General features: G+C 38.3%; 1 protein-coding gene across 1 annotated transcript; it reads left to right on the top strand.

The window, feature by feature from the left end:
* Positions 1 to 7,686: 7,686 nt before the first annotated feature.
* LOC121697879 lies at positions 7,687 to 17,869 on the top strand. The gene is made up of 6 exons (XM_042079668.1): positions 7,687 to 7,873; positions 8,014 to 8,277; positions 8,669 to 8,791; positions 8,870 to 8,904; positions 17,289 to 17,363; positions 17,619 to 17,869. The coding sequence occupies exons 1-6, from the start codon at positions 7,687 to 7,689 to the stop codon at positions 17,703 to 17,705; spliced, it is 771 nt and encodes a 256-aa protein (XP_041935602.1). The 3' UTR covers positions 17,706 to 17,869.
* Positions 17,870 to 19,275: the final 1,406 nt, after the last annotated feature.

The raw sequence follows: 19,275 nt of genomic DNA, 5'->3' as shown, positions 1-19,275 counted from the left end.
TATGATGCTGTTTAACTCATTTGTAAATGGTGCACTGTTACTTTAAGCCCATTGTGGCCACGTTCTCATAATGATCTTTTTTTTACCAGCTCCATTGAAATATAGCCTATAGCTAGTCCACAAGCTCTAATATTGTTTGTACCACATGTATTGTACAATATTAACAATGATAAGCATGATATTAAGTTGGTATAAACAATTTTCATTCCTTTGGAAATAGAAGCATGTAATGACATGATGCTAGCTAGACATTTTCTGTTTGCAATTAAAAGTGAATGATGAGCCTGAGCCAGTCACCTAGCTATCTGAATGGAATGTGTTTCAATCGGCATAATATGCGCTTCATGTAAACAAATTATTGAAGACTTCAAGACTCACCAGTTCCATTACACAAAGGCAAAGACAACTCTTCATATTTTTGTCCATTTTTCAAATCACAGTGAGTGCAGCCTACATACATGTTTATAACTGGTCAGTAGTGGAAATCGGATAAATCCGCAATCTCCTCTAACCTCGTCTTTATTGCCTTCCTTTTATAAGTTTCTTATATTAAAAAGGAGATGTCAATTATCATCAACAACGACAAGCCAGCTGGAGCCTGCCAATCGTTTTCTCTCCTTCTCGTGTGCGTTCAGACGCGCTCTTAATTAAATGGAGTAGCATACGTTCAAGTTGGATCTTAATGGAGAGGAGCCGAAAAGTATCATCTTTATGTAACTGTTGCAGTTGGTGCATTTTGACATTGTAAACGTTATCTAACAAGAGTGAAAAGCAGTTTGCAGTAAAGCTACTATTTGGCTAAATGTTGGTTCCTCTTTATCTTCAGCTAACTCCACAGACAGTAAAATAAACTCTCAGGCTTGCGGTTTTAGGTTTTGCGGCTTCCGTTACGTGACATCAGCCCCCCACAAAGGTAAACACTATTGAGTTAATATTTTGTAACGCATTATGTATTTCAAAATGAATCGCGGCGATTAACACGTTAATTTTGACGGCCCTAAAGACACCTGGACTCGGTCGAGAGCAAAAGCCATATTTGGCAAGACCAGTGGCCGAGACCGAGACAAGACCAAGTCCAAATACTAACGAGTCCGAGACAAGTCCGAGACCATAGAAAAACGGTCTCGAGTCCAAGACCGGACTCGAGTACTACAGCCCTGATAGACACCCCCCTCTAGCTTATCCACCCAACCGTCCCACAAGGGAGCCAGTCCCAGCTGACAGCTTTCTATAAGGATCTAGTTTGTTAACTACCACAGTCACGAGTTGGGTCGCGATAGTCTGTCGTTTTTAAAAAGTGGGTCCCCAGAAAAAAAGTTTAAGAAACACTGGTATTAAGGTCAGAAGGCCCGCAGGTTAGCATCATATCTGAATCATCCGAAGGGTAGGACCTCCGTTTGACAAACCTCCGCATATACTCCGGAGGTTATATCTGAAAGCGCTTAATGTGGAAGTGCAGGGAGTCAAAGTGAAAGCGGGGGTGCACGCACCAAGGCACTTGTTGTTTGTGCAGAAAGACCTTTGACTACTGTTCTCAGAGCATTATGCTTTCTCTGTCTATGATCTGCAGCTTTTCTCAAACTATGGGTCTCTTCAGCAATTAACCTACTGGTCCACGTAGCCGTGAAATTAAGTTATGCCTGGTGCTTCACACGTCTGATCATTTGCAGCAAGATTGAATGGTATGGAACCAGGGACTGAAAAAAAAATAAACTAGGCTAAAGTTTCCCCAAACAGAAATACTTATTAAATTGGTGTCATCAACTTTATAGACATAGCCCAGTCAGCATATATGTCTCCAAGATGCTTGGAAAAGATCTGAACAGCTTTAATTACATCGCGTTCCATTTATGCTTCTGTTGGGAAACATCATAAGTCAGCATAATGTAAACTTGCACAGCTATGCAGATGATACCCAATTGTATATTTCTGTGGAGCCAACTAACCCAGATGGCCTTTGCTCCCTCACTGCATGCCTAACCTCCATTAATCAGTGGATGAGCAAAAAAAAATGAAACTAAATGATGACAAAACAGAGGTACTTTTGGTTGGACCAAAACCAAAGCGAGACATTGTTCTTAGTAATCTGGGGAACATGGCACACCAGGTCAAAAAAAACGTAACAAGCCTCGGTGTCATCTTAGATGCAGAGTTAAAGTGATGGTTCGGAGTAATTTCACCCTAGGGTCCTTTGCACCATGACCCCGAGCCAAACACCCTCCCAGAACCTGTTTTCCCTTGGTCGAACCCTGGTCGAGTAGCGCTGTCAGAAACGAATGAGTTTCTGCAGTCGTAATGGTACCAACTTTTATATCGTATCACTAAAAATGCCCTGAATAGTATGAAACTTCTACAGTATGTTCTTTACTCATAAAACGAGGCATTGAAAAGTTTGTAAATACACCAGGAGTTTATTTACATTACATTACATTACATTACATTACATTACATTTGGCTGACGCTTTTTAACCAAAGCGACTAACAACATGGTAAACAGTAAGTTTTAGAACAATTCTCACAATTTTAGGACAGTTTAAAAAAACATTAGAGTACAGTAAGAATAAGTGCGTCGGTGAGTGCTGTTTTTAACAGTTACTTGTCAGTTTAAAACGGCTGGTGAGTGCTAGGATCAGATTAAATTATTTAAATAAGACTTGCCTGATGGATGCTACTATCTACTACTATACCACTGCGTCGACGTTACTTCCGTGATTTGGGAAAAGCCCGTAAAAGTTGTATTCTAAAAGTTTATCAATTAATTGTTAATAACTAACTAACTTCTATTCAAGTCACATTTCTAGAACTTATACTCTGGTATAATTATTTATATTTTTTATTCACTCGTTCAAATGTTCATACAGTTCACAAAGTTCTCATCAGGTGAGTGAAAGTTAGAATGGTGGTCATTTCAGATGTTTCTGCCACCACTTCATAAATTGAGAACTTTAAATTATTTGTAGAATATTGCTTTTTCACAACTTGAGCTGTGTTTGCAGACACAGAGTTCAGAGTTCAAAATATACTTTTGGGACTCCCTGCTAATACTTTTGGAAATGCTAAAGTCTTTTTATTAGTATTATTTCATTTGAGCTACATTTTACACCGATATGGCATGATGGCAATATAAAAACAGCTAACAATGGTATTAAATTGCAATAGCCTAAAGATTAAATGTAATGGAATATTTAACTAAGGTAGACTGCTGCTGTTCACAGCACTAAGCTATTTATGGTTACTGATATACTCCGAGTCTCTGGCCCTCCCTTAGAGCCAGGTATAGTGAGCTGGCCCTAAGAAGAAAAAGTTTGGGGACCACTGGTCTAAAAGGAAATAGATTAGTTTCACTTCAGCATATTTTGAAAATGGCTGGACAATTTGGAATGGAAATGGGTGGGGGTGGGTGGGTGCGATTGGATTTTTGGAGCTTCAGGAATTTTTTTAAAAAAAAATGTAATACAGAGCCTGAGATATGGCATAATTACACTCAGTTTTTGAAGCTCAACTACTTTTAGGGCAAAACTGAGAAAGAATACTTTACCTTAGAAAAACAATACGGCAACTTTGATGCTTGGACCCCTAATAATTGTAACTATTTACATAGTTGAAAACGTAACATTTGTTGGCACACACATACAATGTACTGAACTCTGATGAATATTACATATTCATCACTGCATCATCATTTATACTTGTTATCTATACTTTCTGCTAATTTGCCTCATTAGTATCTCACTCACACAGACGCATGCACGCACACACACGAAAAGAAAAGAAGACATAGGACTATACAAAACAATGAAAAAATAGGCAGAGGATAATTTTACGGAGTGTCTATTTACACCCCTGGTACGAATAGCCTTGGCCACACAGCTGAGCTATTCACACCCTGTGACATAACAACAAAAAGACGTTGCTCACGTGCACAAAAAACATGTGACATTCGTTTTTTCGTCAGCAGAAAGTGAAGAATTCTGCAGTTTCGGCACTAATATCTGTTCAGATTAAGTTTTAGATTGAAAAGTTGTGTTTTATTTTCATAATCTTAGTTCAGTGAACACATACAACCGTCAGTTTGTTAGTTAACAGAAATTTCATGAATATGATGTTCAGGCGTATAAACTATAAGTTTACCTGCAAACACCATTTGCTTGTGAAAGAAGAAACAAGGGTTAGCATGTAGGAGACTGGGGTTTGAATCCTGTGTGATGTGTTTTGGCAGAGTGAGTGTGCATGTGTACCAACGTCTCTGGAGAGAAGGCGCACAATTTGAACAAGAAATCGGTTCTTAAACGGAAGTTTTGATTGCAACAATTAGCTAGTTCATGCACCAGGGTGTAAATAGCGTACAGTACTATAAACACCAGGGTACGAATAGCATCCACTTCTACTTCATATCTTATTCAGAGTGTCTATTATACAGCTGAGCTATTCACACCCTGTTACGTAACAACAAAAAAACATGTTGCTTGTTTTTAAAAAAATATATATATTATTACATTGTGTGATCAATATGCCAGAATAAATGCACAGGGGTGCAAATAGCATACACTGATATTTGTACCAGACGGGTAGGGGTGTGAATCTCTCATGTAAAAGACGATACGATTCGCATCTAGATACATGGGCACGATTCGATACAAGAAAAGATACATGTTTATAAAAAACGATTCAGTACGATTCGATGCGATGCGATTCGATGCAATTCGATGCAGTTCAAGAATGGAAAGCATTCTGAAAGATAATTTGCTCAAGGTGCACATTCATTTTATATTATCAATTATCATGGTTGTCAATTAGGCAACAAAATGTGTGAATATGATTATCTAAACTGAGGTTTGTTTCATATACTGTATTGAAATGGAAAAAAAATAGTCTACATTTCAGTCAAACACAGCAGCCAAATACAACATAAAAATACATTTTTATAGACTTTACAGATTTTATATCTGATTGTTTTCATGGAGCTGTAGCCTTGTTGAGGTAAGACAATACCGAAATAAAATAAAACAGTGCTTAAGACACTCTTGGCCTTTTCTCATATAGGCCTAGCCTACTCTAAAAGAATAAAATAGGCCTACAAATCAATTAACTCTCAGGGCTTATTTTGTTCCAACAGTAGACCTAATGCAGAAACCTAAAATGCCTAGCCTGCCGCCGCTAGGGTGCATCTAGATTTCTAGGCTATAAAATGCCACAAGTCTGAGTGAATATGGACAAAATCATTGGCTAATAATTTATGCATCGTTTTAGCAGCAAGGGCCAAATTATTATTTAACATTAAGGAAATCCCTTCATCAAAGGTAAGGCTACTCTACAGACTATCATTGCTGTTTAGGAATGCTGTAAATTCTTAATTTCGCGCTGGATTTCGAAAAACAAAAGCGACCGAGTGCAAGTTGTCACATGCTTAAGTTGCAATAGATGTATGGGTAATGAGGTCATTTGACAACTTTGGGCAATGAATGTAACCAAAAACGAACTGCATTACCCACAATTCCGTGCCACGTATAGTTTTAAAACCAGAAGTGGGGTGAACGCGGTGCTTGGAACGTAAATGAACGTCTGAGCGAGCAGAAAAGGTTGTGCACCGATTCACAAGTAAATCGATATAACGACCGGTTCATTTCAGTTTTTTTCCGATACGGGGCTTCACGTATCGATGTAGCCGTATCTTACACGTTAAAAACGGATACCGATACGTATCGGTTAATCTTTACACCCCTACAGACGGGGTATTAATAGAACACATTGCTGTGTGCACCGGGGTACGAATAGCATACATTGATATTTGTACCAGACAGGGTACTAATAGGACACATTGCTGTGCGCACCGGGGTACGAATAGAATTCACTTCTTATTGCACCAGGGTACGAATAACATACACTGCTAATTGTACCAGGGGTGCAAATAGCCTTACCCATAATTTTACCAGGGTCATTCCACGTCAGTTCAACCAGCGCCCACGCACTTAGGTCTCAAAAAATTCTGAAAAAATTACCAGGTGTAATTATGTTACCCAGGAGACACACTGTAAAATTACTCTTATGTAAGATCAATACTTTCCAACATACAGCCAGTTTTACAGGGGGAGGGGGGGTGTCGATTTTGTCCAGCCTCTTTTTTTTGTCAAAGTTCACAAGCCCACAGCGCAAGAACTAAACCATGTAGGAGGCTCAAATTTTGCATGCTGGTACATAAATAGGAATAGTATGTAGCAAAATCAAGTTCACAGTCAAGTTTGGTCTGGATAATCCTGCATGGTCATAGCTGTCCCTCAAAGTTGATACAAATTTTAGAGCACCCAAAGCAGGTGTTTAGGTGCTCTGAAAATGAGAACCAAAATTATTTTTTAAACTTCTAAGGTCTGCTGTTCAGACCCTGAAGGAATTACTTTCTGTTCATTGTTTTTTTGTGAGAGTGTTCCTACTTATCTCAGTAAGGAAAATAAATCAAGAGCCTATGTTGAGTACAAATATGTCTTCTGAAGGCTTAAACAGAGCCCAGCCAAAAACTCCAATACAATTTGTATCAATTTTGAGGGACAGCTATGACCATGCAGGATTATCCAGACCAAACGTGACGATTTTGCTACATACTATTCCTATTTATGTACCAGCATGTAAAATTTGAGCCTCCTACATGGTTTAGTTCTTGCGCTGTGGGCTTGTGAACTTTGACAAAAAAAAGAGCCCGAACAAAATCGACACCCCCTCCCCCTGTAAAACTGGCTGTATCTTGGAAAGTATTGATCTTACATAAAAGTAATTTTAAAGTGTGTCTCCTGGGTAACATAGGTACACCTGGCCCTGGTTGAATTGACGTGGAATGACCCACCATGGTTTTGTCCTCTAAAGTAGTGTTAACCTATTTAACAACAAATCTCACTCTAAGTTGAACTCAAAAGTCAGATATCCTAGTCTTAAGTACATGTAGTAGGTGGGTTTACATGGACAATTTTTTGTCTTTCCGATAAAACTGATCTGATTGAAAAATTTGTCTCATCTATTTACGTGGGGTACTTTCTATTATGATCAAGTGCTTGGCGCTCTAGAATCTTATCAGAATAGTCATTGCTGCTTTACTTTTCCTTGAGAAGACAGCGGGCAATCCGATTGACCGTACATGGCTGTTTAATCGGAATAAGAGTGAAGTAACCAACTCTTTTTCATTCCTATTAAAATTCTAATCGAATCGGCAGTTTTATTCCGATCAAGGTGTTTATAGTATGTGTCATTTTGATTGACCCATTTTCCCCCGATTCTAATTGGAATACAATTCCATGTGAATCCACCTTAAGTTTATTTTACTCATATACAACCAATAAATATAAAGTTGCCTATGCTGTAAATTTAAAAAAAAAATATTTTCAGATATGTTGTTTCTGTATTTATTCAGTAATACAATGATAATTGTTTTGGTGTTTAGGATCAGAATTTTCAATTCACAAAAACTATGCCATTTTGGAGTTTTATTCAGAATGTCATTACTTATTTAATGCAGATGGAAACATCAAGACCAAAAGAACAGTACTAATGTAATTGTATTTCTTCTATTCCATAGTGGTTAATCATGAGATATCTGTCTTCGCATTGGAAGGAGGATCTGTCATATTTGACAAAATGCAGAGAAATCTCATAGCAGAGTTTGATGATATAATGTTTCACTTGAACCCACTCCATCCCATAATGATATTTTTTCATAATACAAATCATATTAAGATTGAAGACAAATACAAGGACAGATTGATCTTCAATACAACAACATTCAGCCTGGAACTCAGGAATCTGCGGAAAAATGACAGTGGACTTTATACATGTGAAATTAGATGGGATTTCAACATAACCATAGTTGTGTATAAACTTTTTGTTCTTGGTATGTTGTTGTTTCTTTCCTGGGTATCTTTACACTAGTTGCAATGGTTGCATCATTAACAATATTTCTTTGTTAATTTGTTGGCCTGTTGAGGTCCATATTTGTATGTTGTTTCATATTTAGATGTAATTGTGTTTCAGAGCCTGTGGCTGCTCCTGCACTGACTTTAGTGTCTAACTGGTCCAGCAGTAACTCTTGTGATGTGACGGTGACCTGCAGAGGTCATGACCTCTCTCTGACCTTCAGCTGCAACAGAAGCAGCTGCACTCAGCTGGGAGACATCCTCATCACTCCCACCCTGGTAGTCTTTGCCAGAGATGGATACATTGTCTGTAACCATAGCAACCAAGTCAGCTGGCACAACGTCACTCTGGACATGTCATCACTCTGTGAATTTGCCAGAGGTAAGATGACCGGATTGTACATCACAGGATTAGTCTAGGACCTTTAGGATCTTAAGCTTGAACATTTTCTGCCTTACTATGACGGTAAACTAAATATCTTTGACATGTGGATAAAACAAGGCATTTGAGGAGATAATCTTTGGCTTTTGGAAACATTGGAAACATTGTGCATGTTACATTTTATCAATCAAACAACTGTAGATTAATCAAGAAAATAATTATTTATTTAAGATTTTCAACTTTAAAAATATATAATCGTTAGTTGGAGCCCTAGATGAGACACTAGCCAATCACAGGAATCAAACCCTCGTCATCCTACCGTGTAATACACGTTTCTGCATTGATATTGGTCAAGCTTGTGGCACAGTTAATGTATGCCAATGACTTACAGAGGAAGACTCTACTCAGTGGACTGTTGGACTGATGGTTTTATTGACTGCTGGACTGATCTTTGCTGGGATTGTTGCTGCCTGTGTAGTGATATGCATCTGTCGAAGCAAACGGAGGCGTACAGGTAGATTCTGCTCACTATTATTTTGCCTGAATGGGCTGAGTCACATTTCTCTTAATTGGTTCTTTTTTTTCTTTTCAGGAACAGATTCAACTGATTATGCAGATATTATATGGGTAAACATTAATTCTATATCTGTTATGTTTTATATCTATATTTTCCTAATTATGACTTATTTTATATTTCACATTATGCTTTAAATATTTATGTATTTAACAATATATGGCCTATTACCGCCCGTCCCCTATTCCAGATGTATGTGTCACTTAATATTCATTTCTATACAAACCAAGACGGTGGAAAGAAACGCAACCACCCACACCATAAGTGTATCTAAATGTAAGGCTGCGTGTACAAATTTGCTTGGAGCTCCAGAGGAATTTTGATTTGCAACGAGAATTCTCGGTCTAACCGTTCAAGGTGCCGTGTGAAAGGGTCGGAAATAGGCCACCACACCAGCCCAACACTAAACTCTGCGCATGGTAAACAAAATCTGATATTAGCCCCGGTAAGAACCAAACCAGATTTTGTTCAAATCTACACACCTATGGCTACTGAAAATATAAGGTTTATTTATCAAATGTTATTTTGAAATATTAAAACACATTGTTGTTTTAGAATTTTTGAACGAAAGGGGCGGTAATTGGTGCTTAAAAAAATATTATATTTAAAAAATATATTTCTGAGAATATATTGAGCTTTCACATGATTAGGTTTATGCATAAGTTACTGTGGTTTGCTGTAATGCATGCCTGTTAGAGACAGATGCTGAGGCCATCATGTTTAAAGTGGTGGTTCAATGAATCAGAGAATGAATGAATGAACGAACAAACAAACAAAAGTAAATAAGTAAAAGTATATATATTTATAAATAGATAATATAAATTTGGTCTCTGCATTTATCCCAATCCATGAATTAGTGAAACACACACACAGCACACAGTGTACACACAGTGAGATGAAGCACACACTAACCCGGAGCAGTGAGCTGCCTGCTACAATAGTCCAGGCAAAGTAGCGTTTTAAAAATAAAAAATATTTTTTTTCAGCATAGATCATTTCTATGAGGTGTCCAGAACAACATAGATAGATAGATATACTACAAGCACACATATAGTCCACATACATAAACAAGAAATTACTTTCACCCACAAGACATAGCATGTGGTAGCTGTCAAGGTACCACACATCCAAGTACCAAAGTGTAACTGCCTAATAAGACAATTGCCTCCATATTAGATATAAAAGATTAAAAGATAAGTTGTCTCTCTCTACTCAAAGGAGAGTCGTTGTACAGTGCTATTGCTGTGGGTAAGAAGGTTTTCTTATATCTGTCCTTACTGCAACTGAGTTGGCGAAACCACCAACTAAAAACACTTTGTTGTTTTGCCAGTGTACTGTGTAGGGGACGTGATGCATTGTCCATGATGTGTAACAATTTCTGCAACATCCTCCTTTCCACCACCAACTCTAGAGGCTCTAGAGTAGTCCCCAGCACAGAGCCTGCTTTCCTAATCAGCTTGTTCAGTCTGTTAGAGTCACTGGCACTGATACTGCTACCCCAGCAGATGACAGCAAAGAAAATTGCACTTGCTACCACAGACTGATAAAACATTTGTAACATCTTAGTGCACACATTAAAAGACTTAAGCTTCCTCAAGAAATAGAGCCTGCTTTGACCCTTCTTGTAGACAGCCTCAGTGTTATGCTTCCAGTCCAGTTTATTGTCTATGTGAACCCACAGATATGTATAGTTCTCCACCACCTCACCTCTTCCCCTAGGACGGTGAGGGTGTTTGGCTTAGTCCTGTTCCTGCTAAAGTCCACCACCATCTCTTTGGTCTTGGCCACATTTAAGAGCAGAACATACTAAAAGTCATAAGAAATCCTAGTTGAGGAAATATGTTAAATTCTCATCAATCCGAGATGTGTGCCAGGCAAGGCCAGGCAACAATGCACCCCAATGGGGCTATTTTTTTCTTTTACTCCTATCAAAATTAAACTTTACACAATGAACATATCCATGAAAAGTATTTTTTTTGTATTACAAGTTTCTTTTAAAATGAATTTTAATATGCAAATGAGTAATAACACTAATCGAATATGCTAATCGAATATGCCCAAAATACACCCAAATAGGCTTATTTCTTTCCTTTACTCCTACAGGGCTCTACAGTTATAGATGGATTCACAAATAAATAAATTAGCCTACATTTGGCAGGATACTTGATATACAGGCTAAATGCAAATATGGCAATGTATTATATTATTTTACATGAACAAAATGTAGGAAAATAGAACAGACTGAAAATAAAGTAGGCACTGATCTTTAAAATCCTGTTACCTGTAGCCTAAATGTTGTCAGTCATTCTTAATATTCACAATTGGTGCACTAGCATGTTTAACTGTTAGCTGCAGTATAATGTTAAATTATGTGTAAGTTAAGTACAGAACTGACTGTGCGCCCAAATTTTTGTCTGTGCTCCTACATTTTTTAACTTGGGCGCACAAGTGCTCCTGAAAATTTTTTTTAGTGTAGAGCCCTGTCCTACCACAATAAAACTTTACATAGTAAAAGTATACATGAAAATTAACTTTTTGTGTATTACAAGTTTCTTTTGAAATTAATTTGAATATGCACAGCTGCATATTTAGCTGCATGAATTTGAATATGCATGAGCTCCAGACTTATTGAATATGTAACAATTTGCATAGGCAGAAACACCATTTGTATGACAAATACATCGGCCCAATCTTCATCCAATCATCCTACTGCCAATGGGTTATGGCAATGCTGCTTTTAGACTGGCCTCTAACCTGAAAACTGCCTGGCTTAGTATCTGCCAGGGGTATAACCCCCGCCGGTATAGTCTTCAGGGTCACAGAGGCATACACGCCTCCCCACCATGACAAGGTAGCAACAATAGGGGAGGTTTTTTTGTGTGTTTTTTATTTATTTATTTATTTTTATTTGTAAAGTTTTTTTATGTTTGTTTTTTAAATCCAGCTTGGATCCTCGACCCCTTCTCTGTGGCTCCCTATATTAGTTCCTAGTTTGTTCTTTGCTTAGTTCTTCCGCTCTGGGTCATATTCATCTGATAAATGAGGCAACTGTGAGTTTGTGCAGCTAGTACCACGACATTCTCCGCAAATGGCAGTGCAAGGGAGTCCATGTTTTTTGCATGTGCATCTCTTTGTGCTGTAGTCTTTCTTGCAACTACAGCACACTTCATCTAGTATTTCAGGTTTCACAGACACACACACACACACACACGCATGCATACACTCACTCACACACACACAGGCACATGCATACACTCACTCACACACGCACGCACACACACACACACACATGCATACACTCACACGCACATGCATATACTCACACACACAAACACAGACACACACACACACACACACTGTGTCTGTTTCCAGTGTCTGAGGCCAACCTTCTCCACGTAAAAATATATAGAATTGTATGAGAATCCAGCCCAGTGATTACAATGATTGGTGCCAATCATTTGTAAATCTACCAGCCCAAAATGTAATCTTACCACGTTACTAATGACTAAGATGGGATGGCTATTCTGACTTTCTTCTGATGTTATCTGTGAAGTAATGTCATTAGGTAAGACTTGTTCGCAAATAAAAAAAAAAAAATTAGAAAGCAACTAGAGGCAAGATCATGCAATCAATTCTTAAGGTCACTAAAAGTCTTTTTTGTGGCAAGTGACCCAGGTAAGTGTGGCAAGACACTTCAAATTTAGCGTGTTTATGCATAGGTCAACTTATTGAATGGACATGAATGTGTTAGTTATTTGGCCCCTGTTCTTCTTAGGCTTCTTCTTCTTTCGCTGATCACTTTTGGTTTTTGCTATTCAGCTTGGTCCGTGTAACCCTTTGCAGTGATTTGTTCTATTTGCTCCATCCATCTGATCCAAATAAAAAATGTATTCAATAATCCAAATTTCAATTTTTTTAACTGGTCAGCAAATAGATAATCAATGCTATTTTCTAAATTAGTCATTAGTCACGCAAGATAAATAAAAAAAACAGAAACTGGATTGGAAACAAAAGCAAAATTCAGTTAATATTGGATTTTTGCCTTTTTTACTGTTTTTGGGCTGAACCACAAGAGTAGGGGGGGTGACCTGATACATATTGGCGCGCGGTGTTGGTGATCACATTATCAGCGGATGTAGAGATGGAGGGCTATCAAACACAGTTCAGCTTGCATCAAGGTACAAGCGATTGATAATGTCAGCTCGAGATCAGAACTTCAGATGCAGAGGGAGACATTGCTGCATCCTGACACTGAGTAGGCCTACGTCTTCTACTGTTCTGGGAGGCCTACGTGTTCTACTGTTCTGGGAGGCCTACGTGTTCTACTGTTCTGGGAGGCAGGGGCGGACTGGAACCAAAAATCGGCCCGGGCATATTTGGCCCAAGCGGCCCTCAAATCGGTCGGGCACACCTAATTAAATACAAAATCTTTGCTTTTCTCTTAAATATGCATATATTTTCATGGAGCACTGAAAGTGATGTAGACCTCATTGGCTGATCTGACTGATCAGAGGTAGTCATGGAGCATATGATCTCCATATTCAAGTAGCCTAGGCTATACAAGCAATTATTAAAGAAGAGTTTCTGTTTGAATTCAAGTATCATTTCAAATTATTCAATATAGGCTACATTTAAACTATGCAATGCTCAACTGACAGCAGCACCAAACAGTTACTGAAGCCTATGTGTAAAGAGCTAAATTACCTAGATTGTCGTAGACGTTATCACTGTAGGACAGTGTTTCTCAAACTTTTTTTCTGGGGACCCACTTTTTAAAAATGACAGACTATCCAACTCGTGACTGTGGTAGTTAACAAACTAGATCAGTGGTTCTCAAACTTTTTCTTTCATTCCCCGCTTTGATCAAGGGGGCATTCTCGAGCCCTACCTGTCCCTCATCGCTCTAAGAAAGTGATAGGTCAAGCTTAAAATTGTCAAATTTATTGAAATAATGACAAGTTCTAAATGTATCCTCTTCAGCAGAGTTAAAATCAGCTGGTGCTGCAGATATAATAATAAATAAATACATAACACACATATTTCTGTTTTCCAGCAACATATTAGGAAGCATAGGCCATTTTACAGCATTGTACAATATATTCAATGAAATACCAACATGCTGCATTAAATGGATCCATAATCCAGTCATACTGAGCACTGCTGGTTGGGAAATATGTTTGAAATAGACTTTGCAGGGATGTGATGTAGGCCTACTGTTTAATACATGGGATCACAAGAGTGCCTCCCAATCAGACGTTTCAGCGATTTCGCTCAGAAATCGCAAAGGCATAATACTGTCGCGATCGAGGAGCCTGTCCCATAGTCCCATAAGTTTTTTTGGTGAATGCAGTAATCTTATATGCCAGGTGAGGTAGGTGCTTGTATTTACCTTGTAACTGGACATTTAACTCAAATGTGTCGCTAAGATATATCAAATATATCGCTAAGATAGGCCAGCTTCGTCAAGAAATGTTCATTAGTGAACGTGCTTGCAGATTCAAACATGCGCTCTTCCTCCAAGAAGAGGAAACTCGGAGCTCAAACACGCGCGACAGCACTTTACCTCGGGAAAGCCACCTTGCCTCGCTGTGAAACAGTAGGGGAGACCGGGTATGGTTGTAACACATTTTTCTTCAGCACCTAAAACTACCATTTCTTTTAAAGCTACAGTTCTGGAACTTTTTGGCAAAGTAACCACATTTGTCTACTACAAGTGGCAACCATTTAAATCTCTTCAACTATATTACAGAATTTGTGAGATTATGACAAATACAGTGTGTACCTTTGTTACAACCTACCCCACTACTGGGGTAGATTGTAACACCTATTGGGGTAGATTGTAACAGGTACAAAAAAATGCAGAAAAACAATGGAATTCCATTTGATATACTGATTTATTGCATAAACAGGGTACACAAGGTGTGAAAATAGATTCACCAACATATTGTATACCATACAATCCGTTCTTCACATAGAGAATGAAGATCATATTAACGTTTTAAACTAAATATAAAAACCACAGCGTTTATACTTTTGTGTGTGTATGTATTTGTGTCTCTCATGGAAAGAGAGAGAGGGCTGAACAGTCACACACACAAAGATGAAATTAAACAGACATTAAATGGGTCTACTAGCCTCATTCCACAGGTTGTAACATATTAAAAAATTGTGTTACAACCTACCCCACCACTGTCATCCATTGTTTAGCTAGCTGTATTAGCATGGTGCTTTGACATTAGCAAGAGAGAGCTACACCATTCTTTACTAGAGAAACTATAGTTTGACCTGATGTAACTCATACAACTGTATCTACAATGGTAAAAGCACTAGAAAAAATAATAAAAAAAAAAGAAAAGTTACTTTCTTACCTCAGATGTTGAATTTTTCTCCTTACTCCGGGATAAATGGCACTAACAACTTGAAAATGTCCATGTGTGATCGTTAAGGAAGTCTGAGCAGTCAGAAACTGTCACATGGCTCATATCTTATCCCTGATTGGTGGAATTGGTGATGTTACAACTCTCCCCATGTTACAACCATACCCGGTCTCCCCTACAGCCTTTTGGTCAGCTACCATCTCTTCGCAAAGTGCGGAATAGACGCGCTTTTAAGGGCCGGGTTTTGATGAAATTCACCACTCTCACAACAACGTTCAAAATCTCAAGTAGGTCGCGACTAACTAAGCTGCCTTGACACGAGCGCTTAACACAGTGCGTTCATTGCACATCGGGTGCTACCTGGGCCCAGGCTACAGATAAATAAATAAAATAAAAAAAACTCCTGTTTTTCACGTCAGTTCGTGCCCCACCTGGCATGTCTCGCGACCCAGTAGTGGGTCGCGACCCACAGCTTGAGAAACGCTGCTGTAGGACAACTTAAACAACACAAAATAAACAGGGCTTTGGAGACCTACATGAGCATTACCAATGGACTTGAGCCGTAGTAGCCTACAGCAATGTAGGCTATTTGCTGTTGAAATTAATAAATAGATAAACTGATAAATTAGGCCTACTCACTGTTGTGTCTTCGTTTAGCCTAATGAAACCTAGTCTAGCGTAAAGTGTTCAATAAGCAAAAATGTCCCATATCAAAAAGGTGCTTGGGGTAGCCTGTATAGACTGACGTCGATGGCAAAGCATTCCGCTTTGGGGGATTATTTGCTATGGTATGGCCATGGTATTCAAATATACTGCATATATGTTCAACATAGGCTGAAAGTTATGTTTAACGTGCCATCTACCAAAAATCGGTGAAGTTTTAGTTATTAATCTCTAAAGTAATGAGTTAAAATCACGAACAAATTCAGGTGGCGCTCTCTTCCACCATCTAGCCTGGCCCAGCTAGATGGTGTTCTCAGCCCGGTGCTCGTGGTTCAGTCCAACCAAAAGCGCAAAAAAGTAAAATTAGAAAATTGACGCATCATTTAAATTTTTAAATTCTGAACAGAAAACCATAACTGTGCTCAATTGAAAATCAAAATAAGCAACAATAACCCATTTACTGTGCCGTCCTAAAGAATGGATAACAGATTTTTAAGCCTATTTTTATATTTTTTCATGTGAATTCTGCAAATAGAACATAGCACTGCAAAGCGTTACACGGACCCAGCTTGAACCGTTTCACGTAGAAACTTTATTCAAACTTTGTAACGTAGGTCTTCTATAGGACAAAGCTGCTATGTATTTTTCATCTTTGGAACTTTTTTTCTACTTGCCATAAATCAATTAGGCCTAGCGTTGAGCTCATTTGCATATTTAAAATGGATTTTTCCAAGAAACTTGTACAACAAAAATTCTACTTTTCATGTATACTTTCACTGTGTGAGATTTGATTGTGATAGGAGTAAAAGAAAACATAAGCCCATTAGGGTGTATTTTGAGCATATTCGATTAGTATATTGCTCATTTACATATTCAAATTCATTTTCAAAGAAACTTCTAATACAAAATGTTTTACTTTTCATGTAGACTTTCATTGTGTAAAGTTTTATTGTGGTAGGAGTAAAGGAATAAAATAGCCTCATTGGGGTGTATTGTTGTTTGGCCTTACTGGCACACATCTTGGATTGATGAGAATTAAACATATTTCCTCAACTAGGATTTCTTAGGACTTTTAGTATGTTGTTATGGACACCTCTTAGAAATTATCTATGCTGAAAAAAAATCTTTTAACTAAATAAGTTAGTTTGCCTGGACTACAACGGCGCTCGGGGAGCAGTGAGGGGTTATGTGCCTTGCTCAAAGGCACTTCAGCCGTGGATGTGGGCATGGGAGAGCAGTGCTCAACCACTTCCCCGACCCCCGCCCACATTTTTTCCTACTGGGTCGTGGATTGAACCGGCAACTCTTCGGTTACAAGAAGCCCTAACCAGTAGGCCACGGCTGGTATACTGTAATTAATACTGTAAAGTATTTCTGTTCACCATTCCACACACCAGCTTTCACATAGAACAGAGGTGCCAGAGAGAGCAACAGGGGACATCAGAGAGCAGAATGAAAGAGTCAAATCACTGGTAAGACATGAGCTGATGCTACGTACTATCACAGTATTTTATGTTCACCTATGTTTCACATAATGTGCAAAGAGGCTAATGAGGTTTATGCTGGAAAACATCCACTTGTTGAGTGGTAACATTGTTACTTTTGAGTAATGGCCACATGTAACCACATGTAACATATATTTTATTTTCATTTATTTAATTTGAAAAAAAAAAAGATTGGTTTTGAAATGTGAAAAGTGCTCATCCATTGTCTTTGTGTTTCTGCAGAGCAATCTAACGCCTGAACCACAACCATTTCCAGCCGTCATCTACAGCCTTCTTCAGCCTCCTAGGCCAGAGTCTGATGTCCACTAAGACTTAGTCCATGAGCCAGGGCCCCAAATTTGGGCCATTGGTATCATCTGGGGGGACAAATGCTATCATTGTTTTTTGGCAAGGTATACACCCCTAGTACTAGAAAAATCACGATAGCAGTGCTGGGGTGGTAACGAAATCACTTTTTTCAGCTCATGACTAACTACCTAACATAAATTCCGTTTTTAAAATCTGGTGTATATCTTGTTTGTGCTCATGGTAGGGCTATTGTCAATATTCTATAATATGGTGATTGGTATCATTGGAAAGGGGACCTTTTAGGCTTTCATTTAAGCCCATTGCTGCCCAATTTCCGCCTAAACTGTATGCTTTCTTTTATCACTGTGGCTTGAAAGAACACCAGGGACACAAAACTCAACAACTTCAATACTCAAGGCACTCTGATGATTCAGAAAATGTACAATATATACAATATAGCCATACTATTTATTTGTGAGAGCCTTAAATTAGACTTGTGTGGCCAGCACAAGTCTTTAAAATAGAATGGAGCCAATAGAATGGACAAACCTATTAGTCCAGGGCCAAATGGCTAGTTTTTGAGATACCTCCACCCAATCATGTCTTTTTATATTTTTGATATGTCTAGTTTATGAAATTGATTGTTGTATAAAAATATTTTACTGCACAACTAGTTTTTTGGATGGTATTTGAATCTTCCCCAAAACTGGAAATTGTGAAAATTCCGGATTCTGCAAATCAGAAACTCACCAAATTTGGACTGTATGTTCCCAGGTCATTGGCCCATACAATGAAGTGATAAATTAACCATCTTTATTTAACACACACACACACACACACACAAATCACAAAGGGGGTCTGATCAGATTTAGAATCGTAGAGACCTCAGATTTGATGGCCATTTATGAAAAAAAATCTGACATATGGGTTTTGTTAGGTGAAAAGAGATTGAAATCAGAAACTAAAAACTATACAGTTAAATATTATACCATAAATCAATGTCATTTTTCACACACTCATGAACATATCCCTTAAAGGGGTGGTTCAGGATTTTGGACATAGGACCTCATTTCCAAGTAAGCAAGTGTGATATTTATCAGTGGAGAACGTTTTCAACACATTTCATCCAGTCCTTCTAATTCCAGAGTTCGTAGGTGCTAGGCTAGCGCAAGTCAACGGTATGTGTTAGCCTGCCACTAAAAACAGTCTTACCCACTCCAAAGTACACCCGAGGCAAATTGCAATACCAAATTGTATCATATGCAAGGTCATGTAGTGTGACATTTTTATCCAAAGTGACAAAAAAGGTAACAATAAAGGTACAGTGCGACTAGGACATGTTACTGTAGCAATAAGCACTACTCGCATAGAATGGGATGACCGATCAATGTTAGATTAACCCTTATAAGGTGTTCGGGTCTGTGGGACCCGTTTTCAGTTTTTAGCTTAATAAAAATGATACAAATAATTATTTTTTTAAGGGTAAGGCTATTTGCACCCCTGGTACAATTAGCAGTGTATGCTATTCGTACCCTGGTGCAATAAGAAGTGAATTCTATTCGTACCCCGGTGCACACAGTCAGGGCTCTAC

Source organism: Alosa sapidissima, chromosome 22 (genome assembly GCF_018492685.1).
Source record: "Alosa sapidissima isolate fAloSap1 chromosome 22, fAloSap1.pri, whole genome shotgun sequence".
Classification (NCBI taxonomy): Eukaryota; Metazoa; Chordata; class Actinopteri; order Clupeiformes; family Clupeidae; genus Alosa; species Alosa sapidissima.
Note: the sequence above shows the minus strand (reverse complement) of the source record. Positions and strands in the feature narration are given on the sequence as shown.

Coding starts and splice junctions, on each gene's coding strand:
- LOC121697879 (XM_042079668.1), top strand. CDS start 7,687: ATGATATTTTTTCATAATACAAATCATATTAAGATTGAAGACAAATAC. Junction 8,278..8,668: donor ACTCTGTGAATTTGCCAGAG/GTAAGATGACCG, acceptor AATGACTTACAG/AGGAAGACTCTACTCAGTGG. Junction 8,905..17,288: donor ATTATGCAGATATTATATGG/GTAAACATTAAT, acceptor TCCACACACCAG/CTTTCACATAGAACAGAGGT.